Source organism: Orbicella faveolata, unplaced genomic scaffold, assembly GCF_042242905.1.
Source record: "Orbicella faveolata isolate gen_17 unplaced genomic scaffold, um_ofav_v1 contig_34, whole genome shotgun sequence".
NCBI lineage: Eukaryota > Metazoa > Cnidaria > Anthozoa > Scleractinia > Merulinidae > Orbicella > Orbicella faveolata.
Window position 1 is genome coordinate 33,062,816 of NW_028301563.1, and position 27,891 is coordinate 33,090,706.

At 40.2% G+C, this 27,891-nt stretch overlaps 1 protein-coding gene and 1 pseudogene across 1 annotated transcript; both read left to right on the plus strand.

The window, feature by feature from the left end:
- The first annotated feature begins 939 nt into the window (after positions 1–939).
- Positions 940–27,823, plus strand: LOC149105848 (uncharacterized). The gene is made up of 18 exons (XM_089271519.1): positions 940–1,066; positions 1,333–1,688; positions 8,904–9,068; positions 18,590–18,700; positions 19,079–19,204; positions 19,572–19,668; positions 19,893–20,111; positions 20,241–20,617; positions 20,888–21,055; positions 21,155–21,265; positions 21,460–21,576; positions 22,034–22,124; positions 22,418–22,792; positions 22,974–23,096; positions 23,834–23,956; positions 24,653–24,787; positions 25,657–25,893; positions 26,557–27,823. Exons 1-18 carry the CDS (start codon positions 940–942, stop codon positions 26,895–26,897), a joined length of 3,399 nt encoding a protein of 1,132 aa, XP_089127645.1. The 3' UTR covers positions 26,898–27,823.
- On the plus strand, positions 12,637–15,846 carry LOC149105849 (uncharacterized; annotated as a pseudogene).
- Positions 27,824–27,891: the final 68 nt, after the last annotated feature.

Consider the following 27,891-nt stretch of genomic DNA (forward strand, 5'->3'; position numbering starts at 1 on the left):
TGCGTCAGAGGAAGGTAATGGCAAATTTCGCCATTAGCTTCGATCTAAATTAAAAGAAACGAGACTCGGTCAAAAAAAAAACATAAAATGAACAAACTGGCAAATCACCAAATTAGCTAAAAAAAATACGTCAATCAATTGAGACCCATCTTCTAATGTAATGACCTGGCGTGTTCAAACAATAATTCAGAACAACCGAAGAACTTAAGAAGGTCTAAGAACAGGAAGAACAAAAGCGAGTCTTAACACAGCAAAATAAATGACGACTCTGACGAAAATATCTTGCGGCCCTTTTCAGATGATTTTATCATCTATACAAGAAAATGATGGCAGAGAACGCCTACGAAGCTTTCAAATCTCTTTACTTTATGAGTTTTCCTCTTTGAAAAGATAAGCTAAAATACGACATAATCTCCTCTATAACTGGGTTGAAATCAAATTTCCATGAAAACAATTCAAAATTGAAATGAACTGCAAAAGCATAAAATAGAAAGGCGAAAACCGAACATTAATCGATCAGAATTGAAATGTGTAAAGTTCAAACTGGAAAATTTGATTAAGTTAATTTTGGATTCTTGTGGAGGATACGGGGGCACTGCGGGGGACTGGGGAGAGGGGAGATGGGGTGGGGTCGGTAGTTTTCATTCACAAAGCAACAGCGATAATGATCAGTACAGTGTTATTTAAAACAATTCTTGTATTGTAAATTGATGGAAATAAACTACGCTCCTCGGATAGGAGAAGTATCGTCAATTTTTAAGGAATCCGTCTTATTTTTTTACACTGGTCATTTTCCTCTGTCTGTCATCCTCAACCCCTCACTTATATGCGTCACCCCCAACATAACTCATTTTTGTGAACGTGCTGTTTAAAATTTGTTGATATCCTATAATTCGACATGTCCTAACAGGTACATTCCAGTCACGCATTGCCCTTGTGATGATTATAATGTGCATGAGAGTGAAATTCCCTTTCAGTCGGAGCAAGATGTCGTCTGAGCACCAATACGCGATGCACTTCTTTCTCATTGTTTTGATGGTTTGTCTGGGCGTTCCAGCCACTGAAGGTATGGTATCTACTCTCAGTTGCATTCTCTGAATGTAAACCTTAATTCAACTTCTCACGGCAAGCTCAAGCGTTTTTATGTCTTGTTGATTAGAGAAGAAGCGAACTGAAAGATGGGGGAGGAGCGCACAGATCAAGGAAATTGAGAATTAAATCTCTTCCTAAAGCAATCAACATGTCCATTCCTAGGATATCGGCTGCGCATTCAGTTAAAACTTTGTAAGTGCGATCATTTTAAAGAAAAAACTTTTACTTATTCCTTTGCAGCACTCGGATTCAAGGTCGGAAAAGAAAACGTAACAACAAGCTCACCAGGGCTGTTCGGTTGTAAGAAGATTTACTTCCAAACGCCATTTTACGGCGGACAGCAAGTAACGGTTCTCGCCTCAGTTGGCCATACCGTGAAGAGCCAAACCCCTCGGAACGGTGCTGCAGTCTGGGTAGAAGATGTTAAAGCGAGTGAATTTACAATCTGTGTTCTCGAATATGCTAACGGTTCAAACAAGTCCATTGAGGTAAACTATCTTGCGTTTGAAACGAAACCCCATGGATCTCAAACTGGCACCGCATCCTTAAACTCTTGGACAACTGGAACGGAATGCAAGAGGATCGATTTCCAGCAGGTTAGAATTTGTTTTGTTAAGTGGTATAGAAAGTAAAGAGATATATAAAAATTTCATGAAAAAGGGAGCCTCGATTGCGGATATGTGGACGTAAGAAAGAAAAATACAAAATACAAAATATTAATATCGTCAGTTAACCCTAAAAAATGATGATTGCAGTATACCAGTTAATCTAATCAGTATGACAAAAGATGAAGAAATAGTGTGTAGAAATTGTAGATCAAAGAATTAAACCTGGCCATCCACTCAGAAATTCCTCAAAAATGCAAAAAAGACAAACAAAGAAATGCCAAAAAGTTGCCAAATATTGGCAGAAACTGCTTAAAACGGTTTGCCAATCTTTTTTGTGTGCAGAATTTGTCAAAAAGTTGCTAATATTTTTGAAAGGAATTGGGGCGAAAAAAGCTTTACTTTACGTAAGGAGGTTGTTTACAGCATCAAAAGCGCCGATCTTGGTTACCAAGGCGAGGTATTTAGCGTGAAATAACAAAAACAAAAGTGACCTTTTAATCATGTTGCAAAATCATTACCGCAATCTACGGAGCTAAAAACAAGCACAAGTCTTTTTCAAAGCGAAAATGAAGTTTCTCCCTGCTTTGAACTGAAGTACAACTTTTTAGAGAGATATAAGAAGCCGCTTACGATTCCGAGTACCAGAAAACGACAAAATCATAACGGCGTGGACAAGAAAATGGCCGAAGCAAACGAAGGAAATCCGCAAGGCAAAGTTCAGCAGCCGAAGAAGGTCCAATGCCAATTGTGACATATGTAGAAGACGAAATGGCAGCTTTCAAGGCGAACACTACCTCGCTAACAACAAAGAAAACCACAGCTACAGTACGGCATTCATTTTGAGTATGTAGGCCATCCCACAATGGTCACAACTAATGTTTCTGGTATCATGTTATCCTCACTCCAGTTAAGAGGCCAACATCAAAATATCTTGTGTCAGATGGTTCCACTCGGGCGAAATACACTTGCAAAGTAGACGAACGACATCGCCCCATGGCCAACCGCGTCCTAGGATGGCAAATTCACAAACTCAAGCGGCTGTAAAACAGTCGTACTCAAAGCCTACGCGACGACTTTCATCCGCTTAAAATCTCGGAGCTGAAAGGTCACGCTAACCCAGATTCAACTGCAAGTTACAACCTCTGGAAAAACGACGAAGGATGTCAAACAAGCTGGCTGGGTTTGCATTTAGTGCTACTTCTTAACTGGAGCATCGTTTAACAACTCCCCAGTTAATATTTCTATCAACTTCCAATCTTGTACAACGGCAGTCCACGATCGGAAAGCTTTTCTGCTACGAGAAATACATTTCAACTTTTTATTCTTGACTTGATGTTATTTCGAAGAATTTGAACATTGAAAATTTGGCTGGTATTGAAATTTTAATTTGAGTGTAAAAATAGTTCTTACTTAAAACTGCCCGTTTGCTCAACGTTGTTGAATACCAGTGAATGCTTTCTGGTTTCACTTCGCGATTTGTGCGATATCGGTTCCTCGCGTGAAATTTAACGTGGAAATCACGAGTCAGGTAATCAATCTTCTTTACTGAAACTTGTCAATCATCTGCCCTTTTCAAACGTGATTTGTGCAAACGCTGACCATTAAAATATTTAACAATTATTCCACGAGGTCCGTAGGGCCGAGTTGGCTATAACCAATCTCATATCCAACAAGCGCGAATGGAATAATTGTTTTATTAAATTCGGTGCGTTTGTATTCTTGGAAATATAGCTTAATTTTATTGGGTTTTAATTTTACAAAACGACCGGAAGTCGATGTGACAAAAACAACAACACGTGGGAAATCACATGACATGCGCGCCGTTTGTAAAATTAGTTGAATGAAAAATTTGAGAGCGAAGCAAACGAATTTGCTGAATGAAATTGCAATCAAATAGAATTCAAGAAACGTCTATCAAATGAAGGAGATATAACCTTGGCCAGAAAGTTTGAAAATCGTTCGAGTTCGAGTCATGGAGAAGAGCTAAATAATTGTGCACCAGCACATTGCCATCGTAATAATGCTGCGGAAAACTTTGATCGCCATGTGACACAGACGTTGTGCCAAAATTATTCTCGACAAGATCTCTCTCAGGATTCCCTTGCTTTGAAAGCCTTGGCATTTCGAGCTGCATGTGTGGAGCTCATTGTTGGTCAGTTTAGAGTCAAGGACAGAAACTATCTTAGCGTCAGATTCATCTTCAGAATCTCCGAGGCCACCCTGGTGGTTTTTCGTGGCTGGTAAAGAACCGGGCTTACTTCGGTTCAGCTCAAAACACTCAACTCCTTGAGGTGTATTTCGCAAGGACAGAATTGTTGGCGCTAGCTGTCGTTGATTCTCTTCGTCGTCGTCGGCCAAAAAAGAGACTGAAAATAAAACTAGGTCGTCCTCTGTAGCTGTGCGGGATTCTTGCTCTCGGCCGATCCGAGCTTGCTTAGTCGAACAGTTTCCTCATCTGCTCATTGGAAACTGGTTTCTTATGGACTACGCCGGCAATTATGCCTGTTTTCCTGCGGCCTTTTACAAATGCATATGCTCTAATAATTTATTTGCCTGGTCAGAGATAATGGAAAACGGTTTGTTGTGCAACGGCGTGCGAAGGAAATGATTAACTGGCGGCTTTAATGGATTTAATCAATGAACTTTTGCAATACGTGTCATCTTTCTTCCTCGCAGACGAGTAAAAACACTTCAACTGAACATTCAGTTCTTCTTTTGACATTTCTTATATCGGTTTCGAAAATTTGGTGCCACCAGGACTAGCAAGCCATTCTGTTCAGGTAAAATTTGTTTTTGTTACATAATCTTCATGAATGCGTAAAATCTCGCCGGTCATATTTTAATTTTGCAACTTTAAGGGAAACTTAACGTATACGTACCGTTAAATAATCTTATCTCGAGCTTTGCGGCTTTTTTGTTGTTACTGGGTCGGCATTGTCCATAATTTGCTGTATTTGCTGTGTAGATAGCTCACCGAATGTGCTTTTTTTCATCCATTTTTTTTTGTCGACGAACCTTTGCTTCACGCGAAAAAGCTCATGCCGAGCGACATTTGCCGCTTTCATTTCCATATAAGGTCAAACGTAGGTATAATGGCTGGTAACCGAGATCCAGTGAACCAATCAGAAAGCTAGAATTGCAGTATCCGAGGCTGAGAATTTAATAAAGCGTGATAGCTCAGCAGAAAGTATTGGAAACAAATAGCGTCAGGGGATAAATATCTAAATTCGGAATATTTCTCGATAACTGAAGAAACACACTAAAGAGCCGCCTCTCTTGATGAGAAGTTGCCTCAAGTAAAACAATTGTAATTCAAAAGTTGCCAAGTAATATAAGGCTAAGCCTAAACAGAAAACTGTTTCAATGCAATCGAACAACATGATGTTACTATGTTGAAATTTGTTGAAATTAAGAAGCGCTTATCAATTGAGACTAACTACAAAGATTATTTTTCCTCATCAAACACAACTGTTCCTAATGCGAAAGATCAAAACTGATTGACAATAAGCTGATTAGTGGTTTTTGGACTTAGGCGTATTTTTCTCCTTTTGAATAATTAAAATATCCTCGACGGGCTCTCATTGTGAAAACTTTTACACTTTCTACGGCGTTTAACGGGTTGCGTGACTCACTTTTGAATATTAATTTGTTATTTGACGCATTTTGTATTTTTACCATCCGAAACGTTCCGTCAGTTTTTCAAAAGATCTGTTGCAATCTCAAAATGTCTGTAAGTTGAAGACCATTTGAAGGCTCAAGCAAGCATTTACGTCATTTGCATATTCTATACTGTCCCATACTTACAGCATCACGTTACTTATTACGTTACTCTTTTTGCCTTGTTTATCTACGTGATCTTTCCTCGCGTTTTCACTGGGCAGCGCACTCAGCTTATATTATGGTCTGTATTAGCGCAATGAGGTAGTTGGAATTTTCAATCGCTAGCGTTGTAAGAGCTTTCTTTTTCACCATAAAATGAATCTAAATTTATCTGTTACACTGGATTCGGTGGACAAGATTCGCTCAGCGATAAGCGAGTTGCGTGGCAGCCGTAAAGAAGGCAGAAATGGAAAGGAAAATGCGCGAAACCGAGGCCCAGTGGGCCCTCCTCTTACAGCAAGAAGAGAAAAACAAGAGAGAGGAAGAAATGGCCTTCGCCCGAAAGAAACGCGAGGAAGAGGCGCGGATCGCGTGTTTTCCGTTGGAGCAAGATCGAGGCAGCCGTGGCACTGGCTAAAGCGAACGCGATGGATGAGGAACTCGCTCCCACTTTTGCCAACGAATTCCAGCAACCAGATTTGCCACTCATGGATCCATCCCAGCGTGTGCGAGATTTCATCGAGGCACATATAGATGGAGAAAGCACTCGAGGGACTCATCCCAACACAAATTTCAAGGAGGAGCAAACCACTGCTGAGAAGTTAAATCCTTGAGCAGCACAGCATATTAAATCAATTTTCAAATAGGAACTCACCACCCCCAAGTAGTTAGATCCTAAAGCTACAGAGTTTACTCCATTGCAAATTGAAAGCACTTTTTCACCCATGCCTCTCAAACACCTGGAATCTTATATTCAGTTTATGGCTAGACGGGACAACCGGCCTGAAAACTATCACACTTGGAAAGCGTCATTTGAAAACATGGTGAGAGATGTGAACAACACTGTAAGAGAAACATTAACCCTGTTAATCGAGAATACCACCGGCCAGAGAGTCAAAGAGACTTGTTCAGCTCCTGTGCAATGCCTATGTAGAGAATCCTGACAAGGGTTTAAAGGAGGCTTGGAAGAAATTAGGTGAGCGCTTCGGTTGGTATGCAGTCGTAGCTCAAATGCACCTTAAGAAACTGACAATGTTCCCCAAGATCGAACCCGAGGATGATAAAGGCCTTCAGGAACTTGGAGATTTGCTGCTTGAACTGGAATGTGCAAAGAATGATGGAGGACTCAGTGGTCTGAAAGTACTTGATGAACCGGCTTTCCTAAGACCTTTACTCGTTAAACTTCCTGATGACCTTCCAGGAAGATGGCAACGTCACGCTTACCGATATAAAGTTCAGAAAGCCGCAGACTATCCTCCATCAGTTAAGTCAATTCGCTAAGTTCATCCAAGAGATATCACGGGAACGAAACGACCCTTACTTGGCAATAGAGAACCCTGATAAGAAAAATCTTCACTCCCCAAGAATTCCCTTCAAGCCACCTGAACTTCCAAATTCAGGTGAGGGCTTCACAGTGCAAAACACGGAACTCTCTGAAAACACTCTCAGCGACCTTTTAATCATGTTGCAAAATCATTGCCGCAATCTACGGAGCTAAAAATAAGCACAAGTCTTTTTCAATGTGAAAATGAAGTTTCTCCCTGTTTTGAACTGAAGTACAACTTTTTAGAGAAATATAAGAAGCCGCTTACGATTCCAAGTACCAGAAAGAGACAAAATCATAACGGCTTGGACAAGAAAATGGCCTAAACAAGCAAAGGAAAGCCGCAAGGCAAAGTTCAGCAGCCGAAGAAGCTCCAATGCCAATTGTGACGTATATAGAAGACGAAATGCCAGCTTTGAAGGCGAACATTACCTCACCAACCACAAAGAAAAGCACAGCTACAGTACAGCATTCATTTTGAGCATGTAGGCCATCCCATAAGGGTCACAATGTTCTAGTTAAGAAACCATCATCAAATATCTTGCATAATATGGTTTCTCTCGGCTGAAATACACTTGCAAAGTAGACGAAGGGCATCGCCTCAACCGTGTCATTGAATGGCAAATTCACAAACGGTAGCGACCGTAAAACTGCAGTCATATTCAGTAAAGCCTACGCGACGGCTTTCTTCCGCCTAAAATCTCGGGGGTCAAGGTCTAGCTGACACAGATTCAATTTTAAGTTAGGTGACTGGTTTTGCATTTAGCGCTTCTGCGTACTCTAGAAGCGGCTTCGGCTCCACGCAAGGTTTACGAGAAATTGCGACGTCAACAGTGGGCCTGCTTTGCCACCAGCAGTCAACGCAACAATCACTTGTGATTTACAGCGAGAGCTCTCAGTTGACTGTGTACTGACTGGGCATCGTTTAACAACTCCCCAGTAAATATATCTATCAACTTGCAATATGTTACAACGGCAGTTCTTGGTAAGCTTTTCTGCTGCAAGAAATACATCTTGTTCAGTACTCGTTGTTCTTTCGAAGAACTTGAACTCTGAAAATTTAGCTGGTATTGAAATTTTAATTTCAGTGTAAAAATATTTCTTACTTAAAACTGTTTGCTCGACGTTGTTGAATATCAGTCAGTGCTTTCTCGCTTCGCTTTCTCGAATTCGCTTCACTTCGCGATTTGTGCGATATCGGTTTCTGGCGTGAAATTTAACGGGGAAATCACGAGTCAGGCAATCAATCTTCTTTACTGAAAATTGTGAATCATCTGTCCATTTAAAACGTGACTTGTGCAAATGTTAACCATCAAAATATAGCCTGATTGCTCAGCAGAAAGAATTCGAAACAAATAGCGTCAGGGGATAAATATCTGAATACGGAATATTTCTCAATAACTGAAGAAAAACACTAAAAAGCCACCTCTCTTGAAGAGAAGTTGCCTCAAGTAGGACAATTGCCTTGTAATTCAAATAAAATTGCCGAGGAACATAAGGCTAATCCTGAACAGAAAACTGCTCATGTCAAGGCAATCGAAAAACATGAGTAGAATGTCAGTATGCTGAAAATTGTTGAAATTAAACAGCGTTTTTAATTTATCAATTTAGACTAACTACAAAGATTATTTTTCCTCATCAAACGCAAATATTCCTAATGCAAAAGATCAAAACCGATTAACAATAAGCCGATTAGTAGTTTTCGGATTTAAGCGTATTGTTCCCGTTTTGAATACTTAAAATATCCTCAGCGAACTCTGATTGTGAAAATATTTACACTTTCTGCGGCGTGTAACGTGTTACGTGACTCACTGTTAAAGATCTATTTGGTATTTGAGGTATTTTGTATTTTTACCATCCCAAACGTTCCGTCAGTTTTTCAAAAGATCTGTTGCAATCTCAAAATGTCTGTAAGTTGAAGAACCTTAGAAGGCTCAAGCAAGTATTAACTCATTCTCCCATTATCGGTCATTTGCTTTCCCCTGATCTGTTCAATCGATCATTCACCCACTCACTCGCTTAATTCACTAATCTTAACTTCTCTCATTATTTCATTTCAGCGGTTTTCGACTCCACCAACCATATTCGTAACTGCTAGTCACCAAGTTCCCAAGAGACCTCAAGATGCCATGGCCGTGTGGGTGGAGGAGTTGCGCGTGGACAATTTCAAAATTTGTCTCAGAGAAGCGAAGATTTTCGATGGACCCCATAAAGGCATAAAGATAGTGAGTAAATTTAAATTTCGTTTTCTGTCAGTTGTCATTCTAATCGACTAGGCTTTGCCAAAGATATGCACTTCATCAAAGTTGAATGAAAATCATGATGACCCCTGACTAAAGAGCAGTATTCTGAAATATTTACATGCGTTACAATGTTCCAAATATATCAGAGGTCAACTTCCCATGTGACGTGCCTGATTATCGTCCATTTTCAAGCTGTTCCAGATGAGTCTTTTTTGTACCGGTATTAAACATCAAACTCTGGCTTCCAAAAGAAAATAATAGAAAGAAAATATGTTTTTGGTAGCTACCATGATAAACTCTAAGCTACTTATAAGGGGTGGTGAATGGTAAATGCGAGACTTTGCGAGACGGCGAGACCAGCGCTTTTCTTTGCGAGCCCAAGACATTTCGGACTATTTTGATTGCGAGACCGAGACTTTAAAGTGTTTTAAGAGCGAACGCGAGGGGCTCAGACTCTTAAAATTGGAGCCCCAGATTTAGTTGAGAGCTTTAAGAATGAGCGAGAATGAGCTTGTACAGAAGTCTTACAAAGGAGTCTGTTGTCGTAATTACTTGTGCCTTTAATTACACAGTTCCACAGGGGACAATAGATATTAAGAGTGGATGTCTCTAAAAATCAAAGAAAAATAAAAAAATCGCGGACATGGTCAAAAATTCGTTTCGTCCCATTTTTTGTCTACAGGTAGCTATAGGTACTAGCTAAAGTGAAATGAGGTTAGTTTGTGTAAATATTTATTTTGACGCGAATAAACCGTTATGAATTGCATGATCGAAAATGAGTGCGTGCGAGCTCGAAATTATGCAGTTTTCAGGCCGACCTTAGATGAACTAAAATGCGACAGCAGGAATTGTCTAGCTATAAATATATACAGTTGGCCTTACTTTACCAAGATATACTTATATTTTTTGTATTGTGTCCTTCCTGATGAAACCACGGGTTAATTACCAGAGGACGTCTACGCCATTTTTAGTTCACGTCAAACCCGGCCTAATATATTGTGGCAAAAGTGCATGTGGTAGTGTCTCAAAATTTCCAGCAATACTATCACGAGGGCTTATAAGGTAGGTCTTCAAATTTATCGTTTCATTTTACTGGTATCTTCTACTGTTTCAATATACCAACCAACCAAACTTCGGTAAAATTGTAACTGGCGCCATATTGAAATGAACAAAATCAACATTGCAGTGACACAAGCAAACCATTGTTTGAGTCGCAGCCGCACTTAGCTTGTTATGTTTGCTTTGATATCAATAGTTCCTTACCTTAGAAATCTTTTATAGGCCCTTATTATGCCACTTGGAATATTCTTTCGAAATACTGTCCTCTGCAAGTTGGTGTAAAGGGGGCCGACCGGCGCACTCAATGAAGCCACTGAGCCGGTGATGAGTAAACTTTAAAAGTTACTTGTTTTCGTCATTTTCTATAGCGTGTCGCAGCCCAGTTTCGTTTAGTCTACTTTGATCCTAATTTTGGCTTTTTTTGACGTCTCACACACAGAAGATCCCATACAAGCACGACAGGCACCGCTAGCGATTTGCACAGGTTCCTGTCTGCGTGTGGACTGCGTGACATGTGATAATCTGTCACGTAAACAGATTAACTAACAATACATTCTGCAACACGAATAAAAGCTAAACAAAAATATTGCCGTCATGAACAAAAAAGATACAACAAAGAAACAGACTTTACAAAATGTCACAAATTTAAAACGTACAGTGAAAACTTTATGGAACGAAAATAACGATTTAATTTTCCCACGGGATACAAATGTAACCAGTTAACGAAAGTAAACAAAAAGCAAAAGCGTAATGATCGTCGGTGAAAGCAACAAAGATAACGGTTGCTTTAACTCCAGCAGAAAAAAATGTCTTGTTCTTTCCTTGATATTGTTGGTGGCGTTTGTGGTGCAGAGGAACGCGCAAGGCATCCGTCCACTCAGACAGTATCACTGTCATCGTGCAGCAAGGATATCAGAAGCCACAAGCGTTTCTTGCAGTTTTCAGGTGTTGAGACAGAAATGGAACTTATCTTAGCGAGAAGCGGGATTTTCGTGAAGCCCGTCAATGTTTCGGAAATGACTGTTTCCCCGTTACATCGATCAAGCCTTGGAATCGGATGGAGAAGAGCTAGTAGATTATGTTCTGTGCCTCAGGATGTCTCCGGTCACAAAAAGGAATCTGAAAGAGTACCTGCAGCAGAAAGGGGAATTAGTTTGCAGCACTCAATACACATTTTTGAGCTTACGAAAAACCTCGTACCCGTCGGATCAGGTAAACGATTACAATGTTTATTCTCACTTTATGCAAGGATAAACAACCGTATAACTTCTCATTTCACGCAGGGTACTTGGCGGGAATCACAGACTTCATATCCTTACTTCAAATCACTTCACTGCCGCGTAAAATAACGCCAAGTTTAACAGCAAAATTATTTTCATGTCTCACGAGTTTTCAGGATTTTTGCAAATACTTTTACGTCGAAATCTTGTTCAAACACTGGCATCTACTCAGCATTTTCACCTTCTTCAAGACTTATTCAAAAGGGGAACACTCGAATTGAAATATTTTACAAATATTAGAATTCCTTCCAACAATGCTCCGGAAAAAACGGAAAGGAACTTAAAAGACTGACTTGTGAAAAGGTAAAATACAGATTGCGTAATCAATTTGAGGTTTGTGGGGCTTTTTTCCTGGGCTAGGTTTGTTCTTTTGCCACATTCAGAGCTATTTGTTCAATGGGGATGTGTAAAGTAGAAAAGAATAAGTTAATCCTTTCTCTCCAAATATTAAAGGAATTTGTGTACGATGTCGACAGTCCCTGGCAAAAACAAAAAATCAGTTAGAATCGCAGAAATTGGGTGCCACAGGAGGTGTAGAAAACATCATAGAAGGTCTATGTGGTCTAAGCTTGGTGAGTTTCTTCAAAGTGTTTATGAAAAATTTCGATCCAATATAGTTAATGAAAGTGGAAAACCTTGACGCATTCTCTGAATTCTCCCTTCTCTGCCCTTTTCAGGGGTTCAACCCATGCGGGAGAAGGGCGTATCCAGGATAACTTGCATGCGCATCCTCAAAATGCCGCCATTGCCGCCCGTCAACGACTGGGCAAGACCATACAAGGCACAAGAATTGGAAAAGCGTGCCCTGCCCGGATAGCCAATCACATCCCAGAATATAGCCAAATCATAAACGTTTTAAATTAATATATGGCTTCTCAACTTTTTTTCTAAATGCTCCAAATGGAAAATAATACTGAGTAGTAACTGGATAAAGATATCAGGATAGGTTAACAGTCAAATAAATTAATTATCGAATATTACTTTCCAGCTCGCATGCGACTTGCGCTTTTATACACGACACCCCGCGCTTGCACACGGTTGATCTCATTTTGAAGCCATCCAAAGCAATGTGTCCACTTTTTGTCAGGTTGATGAACAAGCGAGTGACTTTAATATTCCTACCATTACTTGTCCTGTAACTGTTGTTGATGAATCACTGCCAGAAGGTTCCACATCCAGACGGCAGAGTCTTTTTTTTCCGCAAGAAGATTCCGAAGAGAGTGATGAAGGCTCTAGTCTAGACAACGAGTCCCAGGTGCAGCTTAATCGCTTCTTACAGCTTCGAGACGTCAGTCCAGTACGTCACACGTTATAAGTACCGTGGAATACAGCGCACGAGCGTACTAAACGCAGATACCTACGGAAAGCTCAACAATGTATATCTGCAATGCTTGATGTCCTGGCACCTGAAAATTCGCAAGAACTGTGGACGGAGCTTTGTGATCGTCATTTTGTAAGCAGAGAGAGTCAGGTTGTGGTCGAAGGCAGAAGTGAAAAAGAGACGGAGCTTCTTAATGCATTTGCTGAGAGCTACTTGAACGCGCAACACTGGAGCACCAGACGACAAATACTCTCATTGATGGCAGATAAGTTATCCCTTAAGGAGATGAGATAGTTTATTCCAACCGTTACTAGTTATCGCTAAAACATTGCCCAACGCCACAGGCTGTTACCTGGAAGAGCTGCTCCTCTTCCAAACCAGGAGAAAAAAAGAGAATGAGGATTGAACCTGAAAAATTAGAACATTTTGTTTCTTTCATAACGAGTCCACACGTAATTCAAGATGTTCCTTTCAGGGAAAAACTTCTGAAATTGTCAACTGGCGAGATCATAAAAACTGGCGAGATCATAAAAGCACCCAATGTGATCAGAACAATGATACCAGAGCGCATTGTCCAGCAGTATCAACAATATTGCTGTGAAACCAACTTTGAGCTTATGAGTAAGAGAACCCCACAGAGAGTTTTGGCGGTGTGTTCTTCATCTGTTCGCAAGTCTCTGCAAGGACTTGATAACTTTTCAGCACAAGGAGCGGACGCATTTGATCATTTAGAGAAACTCGTAGACAAGCTTGTTGACTGTGGCAAGACTCAGCAATGGGGGAGGGAAATTAAGCAGCAACTTCGTTTGTCGAAGCAGTACCCAAAGGGCGACTATAAGGTGGGTGCATATTTTATAATTATGCGTTGCCTTTGCGTAAGTGATGTAGTAGACTTCTTACTATGATACACGGCTACCTTTTTCTTTCTCTCTAAGTCCTTTTTATGCTTAATTCACGAAACAAGAGTTTACAATTCACTGTAATACGCTTACACACATGTATACAACGCCGAGAATCGGTTAAGTAATCTTTTTGAAATGTCGATGCGCATACGTTGCTTTGCAAATATGCACTGAATCACGCGGTTGTCATTTTACTTTTTTTTTTAGGTACATGCAGTGGAGTCCTCAGAGGTTCCCGATCATTGTCGAATTTATGCGCTAAGTGATCCAAGCAATGCAGAATTTCAGGGCTCCTGCGACCATCTCCACAATGAGTCATGTGTGCAGTGTTATGAGTTAGAGGAAGTCATGCGTACCATAGAAGATGAGTGTTCAATTGCGCTTTCGTCAGCAGAAGATCAAGCTGACATGCTGTATACTATCAAACAGGCAAGGGATGATATCATTAGCTGGAAAGCCCATCAGCTACGTTCAGTCCACCAAGCTGAGGCAAAGCATTCAGTTTTAGCCAAACTCGACAGCCGATCGGTGCTGTTAGTCCAGGACTGGGCAATGAAATATATGTCCCGAAAATATCGAGAGGCACAGTCAGATTGGTTTGCGAAGCGAGGATTGCCATGGCACATTAGCGTTGCCATAAGACGGTCAGAGGGCTCTGAGCACTTTGAATCGCAGACACTTGTTCACGCATTTCAAAGCTGCGCCCAAGACAGTGTGACTGTGGCTTCGATAATGCTTGACTGCCTCACTACCCTGAAAAAGGAAATTCCAGACCTGGAAATGGCTTATTACAAACAGAATAACGCTGGCTGTTATCACAGCGGAAATTCAATCATCTCAGCTAAGCTGGCCAGTGATGCAGTAGGAGTGGCTGCTGTAAGAAACGACTTCTCGGACCCTCAAGGTGGAAAGGGGGTAGGTGATCGCAAAGCAGCAACAATCAAAGGAGACGTTGGAAGGTACGCAAACGAAGGCAATGATGTCATCAACGCTTTACAGCTCAAAACAGCCATTGAATCTGGCCAAGAAACCACAGGAGTGAACGCAAGCTATGTTGCTGCCAAGCCGTCAAGCACCTTTAATATCAAATGGGATGGCAAAAGCTTACTCAACAATTTTGAGTACGATGAAACTGGCGAACGAGTGTGGAGAGCATTCAATGCGGGTTCCGGTAAAGTAGTGCCATGGGCAAAGTTCGAAGGAGTCATGAAGCAGCCCGAAAAATTGGAAATCCTAGAACCCCCATCGCAGAATGTAAGTGGTGCACCGCCGTTCAAGATTGTGAGACATCGACATATCAAGAAAAGCTCTGTCAAAGCAGATTTCTCAACTGAAAACGAAAACCAAGATCGAAGCAGCACTGGTCAAAATAAGCCAGATGACATACTTTTCCTGTGTCCAGAGGATGGATGTGGAAAAGCATACAGTCGCTTTGCAAAACTCCAGACACACCTAGATACTGGAAAATACCAAATGATGCTCGAACAGGAAACTCTCTACGATAGAGCTAAAAGAGAATATTCTTCCAAGCAGACGGAGGGATGAAGTCGAATTCCAAGCATTCAAGTTACTGTCCAAGCAAAGAGTGACGCCTTGCCGCCTCTTCCAATGGGATGGGCCCTGAAGACAATTAAGAAAAAGGTGCGTTTTACAAAGAAACAGACCGAATTCTTAACTGACCAATTTCAAAAAGGGGAGCAAAGTGGACGGAAAAGCGATCCACAGGAAGTTTCGAAAGCAATGAGCTTAGCAAGAGACCAAGCGGGGGAACGCCGATTTCAACCTGATGAAGTCCTTACGTCGCAGCAGATTAGTGGCTATTTTAGCCGTCTTTCAGCAAAGAAGCGATTAAAAGTTACAGCCGCCGGTAACGAAGCAAAAGCTAGTGAAGTCTCAGAAGTGGCCATGGAGAGTGCCGACGAGGACGAAATTTCGCCGATGCTGAGAGTCATCTATCTGCTGTGTGTGCAAATGTGATGATAGGTGAGGCTATTCGCCATCCGATTGTATCTTTCGATCTTAACATCTGCGAACTTGCACAAAAACGTACACTCACAACTTTAAGAGTGGATAAGCTAAGAGACATGTGCATCGACCTTAGGCTGGATATTTCTGACATTGCACCTCAGAAGAGGAAAAAGCCATACATCGCACGACTCACACAATTAGTCCAGGAGTGTATCTGCACTTCCACGTAACTGAGCACTATACGTTTCACTAATAACTGATCGGCTGATTATAAAAGGCGGTGCGTATACAATTTTTAAGAGGGCGTTGCGTGACAGCAGAGTTCTACATATCGCATTTCAGTCACTCGAGCTCGCCACAATTTGTGGCGTCTCTTGCCATTTGTGTTGACGAGTTTCAGTATGTTCAAAACTGGCGAGTGCAGAAGGCGCAGAAGGGATGCAAATGCTCGAATTCATGTTCACTGGATGCGAAGCAAACGTAAACTAACGACTGTGTGGCAAATTTAACCTGTTGTGTGCAATTCAATTGTTCAACCTGTTGTGTGCAGAATTATGCAGAATTATGGCGCGATTCACAGGGTAGGAAAAGTCGAAATTTGTTTCTCCTGTCTCAGTATATGAAAATAACGTGTAGTTGTAGGCATTTTAATATGTTTCTAGTCATTTCAACGGCCAGTGAAGATGTAACTGACCAAAACAGTTATTTGTGTACAACGCGTTTAATTTTGTTATTATGCATCTCATTACGGCGTCACAGTATTTAACCGAAATACGGCCGGTGGTCATCTTTTGATTGTCAAAGGTCCCAAAGAAATAAAACCCAAATCGTAAAGAACTATCTTTCAAGGCTTCTTGGTAGTGTTATTGTAAACTTTGAGACACTACCACATGTATTTTTGCCAAGCTATTCTAGGCCACCTTTGCCTTAATTTCAAAAGGCCAAAGATGTCGTCTCTTAACAGAGACGTAGCTCCTCCAGGAATAACACGAGACAAAAACTATCACTTTTTCTTGTTAAAGCAAGTCCAACTCTATATTTCTATAGCTAGAAAAGTCCTTCTGTAACATTTTTGTTCGTATGACAGCTGCCCGAAAAGTGCATAATTTAAGGATCGCGCTTGGTGACATTTGAGCAATTGACCCAACGAAAGTTTTCAACGGTTTATTCCCGTTAAAGTGCATATTTCAAACATCTAACCCCATTTCCGTTACTTCACTATATAAGGCTACCTACAGGCAAAAAATGAGCTAAATCGATTTTTGGCCGTGTCCGCGATTTTTTCGATAATCTTTTATTTTTACTGACATTTACTCAGTTCTTCGACTTCGTGGGTTTCATAATGAGCTATCATGGGTTGTGTGTGGCTTCTTGATTCCCCTTTTAGCCTTGAGATGGATCACAATGTTATCCAGTACTACTTAGCTATGAAGGGCTGTGATTGGATCTTCAATGCTCCCCACTCATAACATGCCAGTGGAGTCTTGAAACAGATGATATGAGTGATTCGTCGAATCCTGGACGCAATGTTTGCTGAAATTAGACCAAAGCGTCTCTCTCACGAAGTCCTCTCAAGGCTTATGGCGGAAGTTACCGCCATCGTGAGCGCAAGACCTCTGGTGCCAGTTTCAATTGATCCTGAAGCGCCAGAGATCCTCACGCCTGCCACCTTTTTGACACAGAAGACGCAAAGCTTGAAGGCTACTCCAGGAAACTTCAGCTGTGCAGACCTACACAGTAAACAGTGGCGGCAAGTTTAGCACCTGGCCAATGTGTTCTGGCACCGATGACGAAAATAGTTCCTTCCTACACTTCAGCCAAGAAGGAAGTGGCAATAAGAGACCAAGAACCTTGAAGATGGTGACCTGTTTCTCCTCTGCTGGAAAGCCCTTCCAAGGAACAGCTGGCCACTTGCGCGGATAACCAAAACATACAGTGCGGATAGGAAGGTGCGAAAAGCTGAATTGCTAACAGCCAAGGTAGGTTCAAGAAAGAGCTACACAAGACCGGTGAGTAAGGTCATATTACTGAGGAGTGAGGACGATTTCAAGAAGATGAGACCCACCATTGGATGAGCTTTGAACAATGCTTCGAGCAGTTAATGCTTCACCCGTACTGAAAATGAAATTAATCACGTTGCAAAATCATTGCTGCAACCTACGGAGCTAAAAACTGAACGAAAATCAGATTTGCGAACAAGCTGGAACTGGAAATTTGACTATAACACACTATGTTAGAATATCCTAGAACAAAATAACTGTTTTTTGGCGTCAAAATTCCGTTGCGGTAAGTTTTGTAGCTTTTTGTCGAATCAGACAATTTGGCAAAGGTTAGGATTAACTTTTTCTCGGAAATTTGAAAGTTGCTTTATTGAAATTCAATATCAAGTGACGAGAAGATGTCATTTGTTAAAACAAACGAACGAATCGGAACTTCGAAACCCTTAACCTTGCAAAAAGTCGAGACCCAGAGAGAGCTTTGTATAAAAATCGAGACTGCGAGACACGCATAACCGCTAAAAAAAAACGAGACTACGAGACCCGTGAAATTCGACTAAAATTTTGCGAGACCCAGAGTCTTTGAAGGACCATTCGCCACCCCTCTTATAGAAACCATGTGGCAGAAATCGTTAATAGGCTCAACTAATCTTCAAGCAGCTAAATGCAGACACAAAGAGAGTTACTTCTTTTACAGAATTTTTTCCTGAAAAAAGGGGCCAGTTATATGGTAAATGATATCTGTTTGCTCTCGCTTCGTAAATATCTTTTGATTTCAGATGAATACGTCGTGGAAAGCTGAAATTCTGATTTGCACGAGCGTATAAAAACGCTAAGTCCTACCAAATCTTTGCGTATCTTCCTCAAAATTACTCTTATGCGTTGGTTAAAACAATCCTCAGTTAATAGGTCTGAAATGAAATGAAATGAAATGGCATATGGTTTTATCTACAATTTCTTTCTTTTTTTTCTGCAGAACTGGATGGCATTTACAAATCTGAGTGTTGACAATTTTACCATAACCGACAGTCTCGTGTTTACCAATACAAACTCACCATCTGATCAGGATAACTACGCTTTCTGCCAAGTAAGAATAATTATTGCCAGCCTGCGGCGTTATTGTTTCTTATCTAAATCCTCTTTATAATAGGGCATCAAAAGGGAAACAACAACAATGCTTTCATAACAATGGAGGAAGTTGACTGTTGAACATGGAACTATTTGAGCTGTGGGCCCACAAAATCTGTCATAAATAGTTTCTGAGACCCAATTTCATCTTCGGTGATCAATTGATCGATCAAACATACTTTTCCTCTTGTTCAAAACAAAGTTGCTCTGTTTGGAATCTAAACATTGGAATCAGCGTAGGATAAATATCAATACGAATTATTCATTAACCTTACCTCTAAAAGAGACTCGCAGAAATACAGTCGATATTAAATTATTTTTTTCTTTTACATTGCAGACAGTGAACTTCACAAAACCATTTTATGCTCGTCCTGTTGTGTTAATGACGCCAAAACGCACTGACAACAACAACAATGCTAACCTTTCTGGGTCACGTTGTAACGCTGTCACCGCTTGGGTTGAGGTAAGGAATACCTGTTGTGACCTTTGTGTGACTTTCGCAAACACTCAGGTAACGGCACAAATATCCCAAGTTCCTCGAGACCCGTGAACATTATATGACATTGCGTAATAACGTTTATATAACAGTTTGTATGGGAATGTAACAATCGCATATAACAGCTCGAGATATGGAAACAAAATTCAACAAAAACAATTTAACTCTTCTGTTTGTTACTTGTGTTTCTATGCTGTTTTGGGGGCCGTTTCAAAGCAATTTCAGCAAGTTTTAGTTTCACTGTAACTTTCATTTATATGAGTTCTTTAAAACTAATTGAGCGGTATAGCAACTTGAACCAGGCCGGGTTTAATTCATCTTTGATTTTATTCAGCATACATCTACAACTGATGCACAATTGTGTGTGAAGAATTACAACAGCGACGCCAGCAATAAAGATGTTATCACTGTCGACTACATGGTCACTGGAGGTAGGCAAAAAGATTCCATCTAGAGATTGAAAAAACACTTGGTATATTTAGCATTCTCTTTCCTGTATCGATTTTCCCCCTCTGCGATGTTGCTCATTGCAGTAATCTTTGTGAAAGCTTGCAAACCCACACTGGGAGGGTAGAAGTGCGGATAACTATCAAGCAAGTGTGTACTAGAACAACATCAGATCGTTTCGTGAAAAACTGTTTATGTGTCTTGCCAGACTTGGATCCTTGCATCGATGTGACATGTCATTATCACTGCCTGTGTAAAGCGTTTGGACCAAATGATGCTCGCTGCGTTGCTGTAGACAGGTGTCCATCCTACCAAGAACCAGTCTGCTCATCAAATGGCACAACATACGATAATGAGTGTTTGTTTCGACAGGGAATGTGCATTCAGCGACTGAATTTCTCTGTGCAACACCCTGGTAGTTGTGAAGGTTAGAAATTTTTTTTAGGCTGAAATTTCTGACACTGTCGAAGAGGATAATGATGATTACGATGAAAAATTCTGGGTAGTTTAAATCGTTTGTTCTGATTAGTGTTTTGTACTATTATGTTTTTTAAAGGTTTTCCTTTCCAGCGAGGTCGCCGTCACATGCCACACATTCCTTCACTGGGATATTCTCATTGTGAAGTAATTCGCCTCAAGCCTTATGTGTTTTATCCTGACAAACCACTTGAAGTTCAGATCACTGTCAATCATATTGACACCAGTGACAAGTCATATGTACATGATGCCGCTGTGTCGTGGGTCGAAAATGTCAGTTATGACCAATTCACTGCATGTGTAATGGCGGCAGGCTATAATGAGCGGAAATCAAAGGCTAACGTGACAGTTGATTGGATGGCGTACCAAGGGGCTCCAGTGGGTGGTGTTGCCGGGGAAGTACGGATATCACAATGGTGGACTGGAACGACTTGTAAATCTGTCAATTTTCCATCGGTAGGTACTTTTTTGTTTCATTTTACAACTCAAGTTCACAAACAATAATTTCGAATAGCTTACAGTTATCGGAGTTAGTTCAATATAATATGATTTTCTTTGGACTAATGGGACTAAAATGTCACCTATCACTCAGCCATCAGAGCACTAACCCGCACTAAGTTTCCAAATCCTCGTTTCTGTTAAACAGCACTAGGGCAACAGCAACAACAACATCAGTAAGCTGAACGTCAACGGTAACAGCTTGTGCTTTGTTTGTTTTCTATGCAGGGAAAGTTTTCAGTGATACCTTCAGTGTTTGTTACCGCAGCGCACTATCGTGCAGGACTCAAGCGTGACGCTGCGAGTGTGTGGATTGAAGACGTCACACAATCCTCGTTTAAAGTTTGTTTGAGAGAGCTTCAGAACTACGCAGGATCTCACGACGATGTTTATACTGTAAGTGTCTACACCTTTTTTTTTTGTACCATAAGGTACTGAGAGATCTTGATCACTTACTTTAGCCTCAGTTAACATTTATTTATTTTTGTCTTTTAGAAATGGTTGGCATTTTCTTCTCTCCACAAGCCTCTTTTTACAGAACATGATTCAGTCTATTTTGCTAACGCCCAACATCCACCTGCAGATTACAACAATGCCTATTGCAAGGTTGGTATCTTTTTCGTCTTACAAGAGAGCTCGCTTAGAATTACTTTTTTTAAAAAAATTAAGAGTTAGTGTAGAGATCCCACAGAACAGCGTCAATTTAAACAATACTCACTCAGTACGTTATTGTAAAATTCAGTTTGCTAGTGGTCAAAGTTGAATAACACCCCGCTTACTTAATGAGAGTTTTTCTTTAGGATATACGCTTTACTGAAAAGTACAACAGCACCCCGAATGTGTTCGTTTCCGCGAACCATTCGTCTAGCGGTGGAAATCGACAACCAGTACACAATGGAATAACTGCTTGGGTGGAGGTAATTCTCTTTCTTCACTTCTTTAGGCATTTCCAAAGCAACTGCATTTTTCACACGCCGGTCGAACCAAATCTCTTCGATTTGAAAGAGTTCTTGGTTTCTTGCAACTTTCTTAAACGTCAATGCAGAATTAGTATCGTACCCTTTTACATCCGTTATTTTCCATCAAATTGAATGCGGGGAAAACTGTAAAATACAAGATGGCGTCTCCACGACAGCCGAAGTCATAATCGACAAAAACATTTCCTGTTGTACAGAAAGTTGAGGGATACCTACTAGATGCAAATGATGTGATATTGATATGTCTTACTAGAACGAGAACCCAAGGGAGGTATGAGTTTGCTTTTTCTTCCGAAGATTAAATAATATTTCAGAATATCACCGTGAGCGTTGTGAAAATTATCTTTTCGACTTCAGTTTAGAAGACCACTGATTATTTTTGTTCTTTTTTTTACAGTACATCAATACGACCGGTGTGCGAGTTTGTTTAAAAGAGTTGTACGACACAAAGTATGATCCACTGTCTATCTCATACACTGTCCTGTCAGGTATGAACAAAATAATTCAACGTTACTGTTACTATGCTTAGGATCATTAGATTAGCTCATTTAGTGTTCGTGTTTTAGTAACTTCTGTCTCTTACGCTGTTAAAAATAAGATATTAGCAGCCCATTCTTGAATTTGATGGTCAGAAGTAAATTTCAGTCAGGAGTAAAAATGCCAAAACATGTAAAGGCTTTGCAGAAACACGACATGCAACTATTTCCTTTAATAACTTTCACTTAAGACGTTCTTAATGATTTCTTACTTTATATGGATTTATTGTTGTTTATATCTACAGACATTTGCCAGCCAGGATGGACTTACTTTGGTGGTTATTGCTACTTTTCAAGCCCCGCTTGCGCCACATGGTTGACCGCTGAGTCAAACTGTTCAGAGATGAACTCTGATCTGGTTACAGTGCACAACCAGGAGGAAAACGTATTTATTCAGCACCGTCATGCTGGTGATAGATCGTGGATAGGGCTGAATGACCGCAGTGTTGAAGGCTCTTTTGTGTGGACAAACAAAGAAATTAGCAGTTTTAGGTTCTGGGCTCCAAAGCAACCAAACAACTGGAACAACGAAGACTGTGTGCACACTCTTGGCGTGAGGCATGGATACACTTGGAATGACGTGCCATGCTATAACTGCTTCAACTTTACTTGCTTTACAGGTGATAAATCTCTTGTTTAATGTGATTAATTAACATTGTAATCTACTAATGAAAAATAGTAGACTCCCCAGAATTTAGCCAGAATAACAAAATAACAAAATAATTTGTTACAAACCAGTACTGTAAGCATTATTGGTGCATTTGTGGACTATTTAATGTTTTCCCAATTTAATTTTTGCAGATCTCGAGGAATGCTCCACCAACACTCATAACTGTGACGTGAATGCAGATTGTGTGAATACCGTGGGCTCATATTCCTGTAAGTGTAGAGCTGGATATACCGGAGATGGAAAAACTTGCAACGGTAAGAAATCTACCAACCAACCAATAAACAAACAACATTTGATGTTGATACTGAATATAATAACAGTCTCACTTTATACCCGCGCTCGTGTCATGTTGATTAATTCACCTTCACATTTCATTACCGAGCTTAAAATTCATCATCTTTATTAACTTATCACTACTCACGATGAATTCGATGGCGTTGATCCTAGCAGTATGCAGGACACCTATCATATATGAACTCAGTTAAATGACCTTGCTCTCCATGAGTTCTCGTAGCTCAGTGGATAGAGCGCCCGCCCGGTGTTCGGGAGGTCATGGGTTCGATTCCTGTCGGGGACTCAGAATTTTTCTTTGTCCCACGCTTTGTCGCTCGCTCTCACTTTATTTTCGACAACTATGAAATTTCTCCTGCATTGATAGGTTTAGCAAAAACTGTAACCAACCGCTCTTGTGCAATGAGAAGGCTGATAGAAAAAAAAAGGTTCAACCCTGTAATAACTTAATTTTTTAACAGTTTCGAAGCTTGCGCCAGTGGTTTATAACCACGGTAATGTAAATCATCCAAAAGCAGAGAATGAGTCAAAGAGCGTGAAAAGTAAAATTAATCGTTTTTTCATTAAAATATTCTGTGCTTTCCGTAAATTTTCGACGGATTGTTTTCAAGCTGTATGCTTCTTTTTTAGTTTCGATGAAATAGTCCGACTAACGATAACACAACGTTTATCCATATTTACTCCTTTAATCTACTTTTAGACATAGACGAGTGCTCTTCAAACTCTCATAGCTGTGATGTGAATGCTGTTTGTAACAATACTCGTGGATCTTACACCTGCGCGTGCAAACGTGGATACTCAGGAGATGGCAAAAATTGCACTGGTAAGTTATATCTGCTTAACAAGAACTTCAAAATTTGATGATTGAAAAAAAAAAACATTGCGACAAGACGCCACATGAAATTCAGGCTATTCGCCTAGAGTGTGGGACAAGTTTTTTTTGGTCCTAATTTTTGCGATTTTCAAGCTGCATTTTTTCCACGATTCGCACACAAAATTTTCCCGTAATACTCCATTTTTGAAATTATACAAATAAGCCTCATACGCAGAATGTTGTTGATGTCATTTATTTAAAACTTCTCTTTAAATAAAATGATGAAATTGCTTATGGCACACGACAGGTGTAGTTGCTAAAACTTGACAGAAGAGAATCATCTGAAGGCACTATAAGCCACACAGGGGCAGAAATCTGAAAATTGTAAAAATTGATACCCAGCACGAAAAACCAGTCTTTTACAATCCCAAATCTTTTGATTGGCAAACATGCTCTATTGACCAGGAACAGCAATATGGCTGCCCTGACAACGCTCTACCACAAGGGTTACTTCCCTTGAGAGGTTTTATTCATAAACATGGTGTGCCTCTATTCACGACACGTACCACCAAATTTACGATAAAGTACTACTAAAGTACTACCAACGAAAACTCCTCACTTTAGAACAGAAAACACTTTTTGTGACAAAGTACAACATAATTCATGTTTGTTCCTTTCCTCTGCCCTGTTCCTTATTACCCACAGATATCGATGAGTGCGTCAGCGGTGTACACGACTGCCACCGTTCAGCTTCATGTACAAACACTTTAGGATCCTACACATGTACGTGCAACCATCCTTTATCAGGAGACGGAAAAACCTGCAGGTACACCGCGGCAGGTGAGTATTTCACGTTGATTGTGCTTCAATTCAGGTAGCAGCTGTTAAAATTAAATTCAACTTGTCCACCAAATATGATGTCAGAAAACAAACAAAAAACTGAGATTTCGTCTTCAGTAATTCGTGAACGGTGCATCTCAGCCGTCGATGTTGCAAATTCGACCCGCTGAGGGAACCAATCAGATTTCTCCTTTCCATCTTTGATCAGCTCGCCGTATTGGAAGGACTGTTACTGTTGCAAATAAAAAAAACAAAACACGACTCAGTAATGTTGTTTGCTACCTCCTCGCTACTACAGACACGCTTTGACATTAACATTAACCCCATTTAGAAAGGAGGCGCGGGGGGGGGGGGGGATGGGGGTGGAGAAGAAAGAGCCCACGTGGACTTTAACGATTAAAAACTATTTTCAAAATTTCAATTTTTACAAAAGCTGTCAAATTTCGTGACTTTATCTTTCGCTGGTTTTTCCATTGAGAATTCTGACGTCGGTGTTAAGCATTGGCAATGATATTACGTTTTCCTGATAAATACCACACGAATATTTTCCTGTTCAGGATTTAAAATCATCTATTAAGAGTATTGATCACTGCGACCCAAAATTTAGAACGAGATATTCCAGATAAAAAAATATTTTAAGTTGCACGGTGGCATAAAACGACCACATATAAAATATGTTTCCGAGCAAACAGTACATCCAATTTAGTGAGCGTCACATTTTACGGTGCAAGCAATGATGGTCATCTTATACCTGGTGACGATGACAGTGTTATTTATTCTTAGCAAAACCAACTTTCAACATGCCCCACTAAAACAAATGCTAGGTACAAAATGGATCCAAGGAACGTTCTTATATGTTATTTTTGCAGCGGGTCTTAAATATTCCAGCATTGTGGGAAACAGCCAGAATTTTTTGACATGGCTGGATAAATGGTTAAAGCCTGTGACTCGCCAATCTTCTTACTGGAATCGCTGTTACCAGGCAACTGTAAATGGTTGGTCTTCCTATATCTTCCATTCAAACTGTGACGGCAAAGGTCCATCTGTCACAATCATCCGTGTTGGAAAATATATTTTTGGAGGATACACAAGTCTCTCATGGACCAGTAAGTGACATGATCAATTTCATCTTATCACAGGCCACCCAAGCTCAAGCTGTGAGTCAGCCATGATCATATTTCGCAATAGCCGTCACGGAGAAATATGGGAAAAGAGTTTGAAAAAGAATTTTATAAAAGGAATATTTACACTGTGGTGGTGGTGTATTAAAATATTAGTTGCTGTGTTTACGCGCCTCTTTTCTGATTCATGACGGTTTTAGGAGATATCGGGAGGGAAGAACTTTATAGGAAGCAGTCCAACGGCTTCGAATCATTGAGCAAGGAAACAAAAAATGGTAATACCAAAGAAAGGCATGGTGTTCCTGGTTAACTGACAGCTTTACAGCTCGATATTAATTTTATGAAATTTACAAAACAGGGCATGGAAATTATGTTCAGTCTGAAATCAGGGCAGCTGTTTCCAGTCTCCCACTGGGTTTGCTTATTCCAGAATTGAAATTATTAAAAACTCAGGAGACATTTAACATACAGGACCCAGAGAACTTCAGATTAACACTACAAGAAATAATACCGAGCTATGAATAATAGTCAAATTTTGTGAGCCAATTAAATTAACGTTGTCGGTAATACGTCATTGCTAAACTGTCCAAAGTGTCAGTAAACATCATTAATGTTGGACTTCTTTTTCCATTGTGTATTTCAAATTAGGTTCCAGTTGTTCCTGGCACTACGATTCGGGAGCCTTTCTCTTCTCATTGGTTAACAATCCTGGTCGGCAACCACTAAAGCTAGATCAAACAGGACAGTATAGTTATTATAGAAGCAATTCCATCTACGGCTGCTCTTACTATGGACCAACATTTGGAGGAGGACACGATATTTACATTGCCAACAACGCTACATCAAACACCAACTCAAAAGCAAACCTTGGATACACCTACAGCCCGCCAGCTGGCAACAGCTATGGATCCTCCTTCACACAATCATTCCTGGCGGGTACTGAATACTTCCGACCTGACGAAGTCGAAGTCTTCTATGAAACTACCTGAAGAAATCGCAAAGCTTGAAGTCTTAGTTTTACACACCGTGTACAGAACAACTAAATACGGAAGCGCACTATAATCAGAAAATTTCAATATCACCGATGATATGTCAATCAATAGGTTAGTACAAAATCGAGTAGTCACGTATCCTTAGTCTAAGATAAACAGCTTACTTTGAGCTTACTTGTTTGGTAATTGCCATTAAAGGATAGTTTTATGGCTCCGTGTTATAACAAACTATAACGTTAGCCGAGCTAATGACCGCTGGAAGGAATTTTACTTTAAGTCTTTCACGTCAGTCACGAAAACGCTGCGATAGGAGTAATGTTTGTCATTAGAATTCCTTTCGTATGTTTTGATTAATACAATATTGTTTATCCAACAATCGGATAAAAGTAGATTACAAGTGTGTGTGTCTAGATTAAATCCTTCGCGCCGAACAAAAACGTTCAATGTTCATTATTAAATTAGAAATTTCCTCGATAAATTCGTTGACATCTTCTGTGAAATTTTGGTATCAGTCATTCTGCTTTCTCGAATCACAGTCTGTAGTTGTTGAACTACATGTGTTTCAGCAAAAAACGAACAAGGTAGTAGTTTATACTCACGCCATAACTTGTACATGCGCTGAACCGTGAAATTATCCCTTAAGAAGAATCTTGTTACTGAGTTTCATTTGATTGAATTTCACGAGCATCATACCAGGATAGGTTCCTAGTTACAGGATTCCAGCTGGTTTTGATTTCCTATTTTAGTCTAATGAAGTGGACTTAGAAAAAGTAGATTGAGAATGTAATGATAGAGTAAACAGTTCTTTTGGTCTGCGTTATTATGAATTGTATTTTGAGGGTGCTAACGTAGAAAATGAATACAAGTGTCAGACACACCGTTATAAAAGTTTGTCACAATAAAATAGAGCAGGGTGAAAATAACGCGTTGTGTTTATGTTTGTGTTCGTTCTTATCTAGGCGGAAAGAAGTATTATTATATTTCATCACTA